This window comes from Oncorhynchus clarkii, unplaced genomic scaffold (assembly GCF_045791955.1).
Source record: "Oncorhynchus clarkii lewisi isolate Uvic-CL-2024 unplaced genomic scaffold, UVic_Ocla_1.0 unplaced_contig_9327_pilon_pilon, whole genome shotgun sequence".
In the NCBI taxonomy this organism is placed as follows: domain Eukaryota; kingdom Metazoa; phylum Chordata; class Actinopteri; order Salmoniformes; family Salmonidae; genus Oncorhynchus; species Oncorhynchus clarkii.
This window is the reverse complement of record NW_027257948.1, coordinates 342879-347500: the sequence shown is the minus strand read 5'-3', so window position 1 is coordinate 347500 and position 4622 is coordinate 342879. Positions and strand designations below refer to the sequence as shown.

At 32.5% G+C, this 4622-nt stretch overlaps 1 protein-coding gene across 1 annotated transcript in view; it reads left to right on the top strand.

The window, feature by feature from the left end:
* Positions 1 to 4196, top strand: part of LOC139394169 (protein ELFN1-like) — a 15608-nt gene extending 11412 nt beyond the window's left edge. Inside the window, exons 11-12 of the mRNA XM_071142209.1 lie at positions 3581 to 3725; positions 3946 to 4196. Coding sequence (XP_070998310.1) covers positions 3581 to 3725; positions 3946 to 4196 — 396 coding nt within the window. The remainder of the gene's footprint in view (positions 1 to 3580; positions 3726 to 3945) is intronic.
* Positions 4197 to 4622: the final 426 nt, after the last annotated feature.

Genomic DNA, 4622 nt, shown 5'->3' with positions numbered 1-4622 from the left:
TAACTACATAGTGGTATTAATATAGTATAGTGATAGGATAACTACATAGTGGTATTAATATAGCATAGTGATAGGATAACTACATAGTGGTATTAATATAGCATAGTGATAGGATAACTACATGGTAGTATTAACCTAGTATAGTGATAGGATAACTACATAGTGGTATTACAGTAGTATTAATATGGTATAGTGATAGAATAACTACATAGTGGTATTACAGCAGTATTCATATAGTATAGTGATAGGATAACTACATAGTGGTATTAATATAGTATAGTATTAGGATAACTACATAGTGGTATTACAGTAGTATTAATATAGTATAGTGATAGGATACCTACATAGTGGTATTAATATAGTATAGTGATATGATAACTACATAGTAGTATTAATATAACATAGTGATATGATAACTACATAGTAGTATTACAGCAGTACTAATATAGTATAGTGATAGGATAACTACATAGTGGTATTAATATAACATTGTGATAGGATAACTACATAGTAGTATTACAGTAGTATTAATATAGCATGGTTATAGGATAACTACATAGTGGTATTAATATAGTATAGTGATAGGATAACTACACAGTGGTATTACAGTAGTATTAATATAGCGTAGTGATAGGATAACTACATAGTAGTATTACAGTAGTATTAATACAGTGTAGTGATAGGATAACTACATAGTAGTATGAATATAGTATAGTGATAGTATAACTACATAGTAGTATTACAGTAGTATTAATATAGTATGGTGATAGGATAACTACATAGTGGTATTAATATAGTATAGTGATAGGAGAACTACATAGTGGTATTACAGTAGTATTAATATAGTATAGTGATAGGATAACCACATAGTGGTATTAACATAGTATAGTGATAGGATAACTACATAGTAGTATTACAGTAGTATTAATATAGTATAGTGATAGGAGAACTACATAGTGGTATTACAGTAGTATTACTATAGTATAGTGATAGGATAACTACATAGTGGTATTACAGTAGTATTACTATAGTATAGTGATAGGATTACTACATAATGGTATTAATGTAGTATAGTGATAGGATAACTACATGGTGGTATTAATATAGCATAGTGATAGGACAACTACATAGTGGTATTACAGTAGTATTAATATAGTATAGTGATAGGAGAACTACATAGTGGTATTACAGTAGTATTAATATAGTATGGTGATAGGATAACTACATAGTGGTATTAATATAGTATAGTGATAGGAGAACTACATAGTGGTATTACAGTAGTATTAATATAGTATAGTGATAGGAGAACTACATAGTGGTATTAATATAGTATAGTGATAGGATAACTACATAGTAGTATTACAGTAGTATTAATATAGTATAGTGATAGGAGAACTACATAGTGGTATTACAGTAGTATTACTATAGTATAGTGATAGGATAACTACATAGTGGTATTACAGTAGTATTAATATAGTATAGTGGTAGGATAACTACATAGTGGTATTAATATAGTATAGTAATAGGATAACTACATAGTGGTATTAATATAGTATAGTGATAGTATATTTACATAGTGGTATTACAGTAGTATTAATATAGTATAGTGATAGGAGAACTACATAGTGGTATTACAGTAGTATTACTATAGTATAGTGATAGGATAACTACATAGTGGTATTACAGTAGTATTACTATAGTATAGTGATAGGATTACTACATAATGGTATTAATGTAGTATAGTGATAGGATAACTACATGGTGGTATTAATATAGCATAGTGATAGGACAACTACATAGTGGTATTACAGTAGTATTAATATAGTATGGTGATAGGATAACTACATAGTGGTATTAATATAGTATAGTGATAGGAGAACTACATAGTGGTATTACAGTAGTATTAATATAGTATAGTGATAGGATAACTACATAGTGGTATTAATATAGTATAGTGATAGGATAACTACATAGTAGTATTACAGTAGTATTAATATAGTATAGTGATAGGAGAACTACATAGTGGTATTACAGTAGTATTACTATAGTATAGTGATAGGATAACTACATAGTGGTATTACAGTAGTATTAATATAGCATAGTGGTAGGATAACTACATAGTGGTATTAATATCGTATAGTGATTGGGTAACTACATAGTGGTATTAATATAGTATAGTGATAGGATAACTACATAGTGGTATTAATATAGTATAGTGATAGGATAACTATATAGTTGTATTAATATAGTATAGTGATAGGATAACTACATAGTGGTGTTAATATAGTATAGTGATAGGATAACTACATAGTGGTATTAATATAGTATAGTGATAGAATAACTACATAGTGGTATTAATATAGTATAGTGATAGGATAAGTACATAGTGGTATTACAGTAGTATTACTATAGTATAGTGATAGGATAACTACATAGTGGTATTACAGTAGTATTAATATAGTATAGTGGTAGGATAACTACATAGTGGTATTAATATAGTATAGTGATAGGATAACTACATAGTGGTATTAATATAGTATAGTGATAGTATATTTACATAGTGGTATTACAGTAGTATTAATATAGTATAGTGATAGGATAACTACATAGTGGTATTAATATCGTATAGTGATTGGGTAACTACATAGTGGTATTAATATAGTATAGTGATAGGATAACTACATAGTGGTATTAATATAGTATAGTGATAGGATAACTATATAGTGGTATTAATATAGTATAGTGATAGGATAACTACATAGTGGTATTAATATAGTATAGTGATAGGATAACTACATAGTGGTATTAATATAGTATAGTGATAGAATAACTACATAGTGGTATTAATATAGTATAGTGATAGGATAAGTACATAGTGGTATTACAGTAGTATTACTATAGTATAGTGATAGGATAACTACATAGTGGTATTACAGTAGTATTACTATAGTATAGTGATAGGATAACTACATAGTGGTAATACAGTAGTATTACTATAGTATAGTGATAGAATAACTACATAGTGGTATTAATATAGTATAGTGATAGGATAAGTACATAGTGGTATTACAGTAGTATTAATATAGTATAGTGATAGGATAACTACATAGTGGTATTACAGTAGTATTACTATAGTATAGTGATAGGATAACTACATAGTGGTATTACAGTAGTATTACTATAGTATAGTGATAGGATAACTACATAGTAGTATTACAGTAGTATTACTATAGTATAGTGATAGGGTAACTGCATAGTGGTATTACAGTAGTATTACTATAGTATAGTGATAGGATAACTACATAGTGGTATTACAGTAGTATTACTATAGTATAGTGATAGAATAACTACATAGTGGTATTAATATAGTATAGTGATAGGATAAGTACATAGTGGTATTACAGTAGTATTAATATAGTATAGTGATAGGATAACTACATAGTGGTATTACAGTAGTATTACTATAGTATAGTGATAGGATAACTACATAGTGGTATTACAGTAGTATTACTATAGTATAGTGATAGGATAACTACATAGTGGTATTTTGAGGTATTTTTGTGTTTATATTCATTATAAGGTCCGTCAGTACAAGGAGCAGCGCCACTCGTACCCGGGCCCCCAGCGCCCCCTCCCTGACTCTGAGGAGCTAGAGGAGCTGAGTAGCAGGAAACCCTCTTCCATCCTGGATCCCCTCACCCTGGGGAGGCACCCCAGAGAGCTAGGTAACACTGACTGGTTGATTGGTTGGTTGGTTTGTTGGTAGGATGATCGGTCAATTGGTTGGTTGGTTGATAGGTTGGATGATCGGTTGGTCTGTCGGTCGATCGGTCGGTCAGTCGGTCGATTGGTTGATTAATTGATTGTGTGTATATACTGAGTTTGACAAACCAATTTCCCCTCTGGGATGAATAAAGTGTTGTTCTAATCTCTGATCTCCTCCAGCCTACGCCCAGCTGTCCCCGCAGTACCACAACCTGAGCTACGAGTCCAGTCCTGAGTACTCCTGCACCCCGTCGCTCGGCATCTGGGAGAGGTTCAAACTCCACCGGAAGAGACACAGAGACGAGGACTACGAGGAGGAATACATGGCGGCGGGACACGCACTGAGGAGGAGTTTGCAGGTCGCCAAGGACGAGGATCTGCACGACATACTGGACTATTGGAAAGGTGTCTCGGCACAGCAGAAGTTGTGAAGGGGCTGGTGTCGTGTGATGTGACGAGGCCCTGTCACTACTGAGTTGGGCATGAAGGAGGACGGAGGTCGGAGGTCGTACGGAGACTAAGGGCTCTCTATTCCACCTGGAAAGATGAAGCGTTACAGATTCCGCGATTAGTTTCTGATTGACGTCTCTGCTAAAGCTGGAAGATCTACACGCACACACACACACACACACACACACACACACACACACACACACACACACACACACACACACACACACACACACACACACAGACACACAGACACACACACACCTCTCTCTCTCTGCTTTTAAAAAACATGGACCAAAATGAAATTAAAACGATTTTAAAAACAACAAATTAAGAACTTGATTCAAAATAATTTTTTAACAGAAGATCCTGAGATATGATGACTATTTCCTACTTATTACTATTAG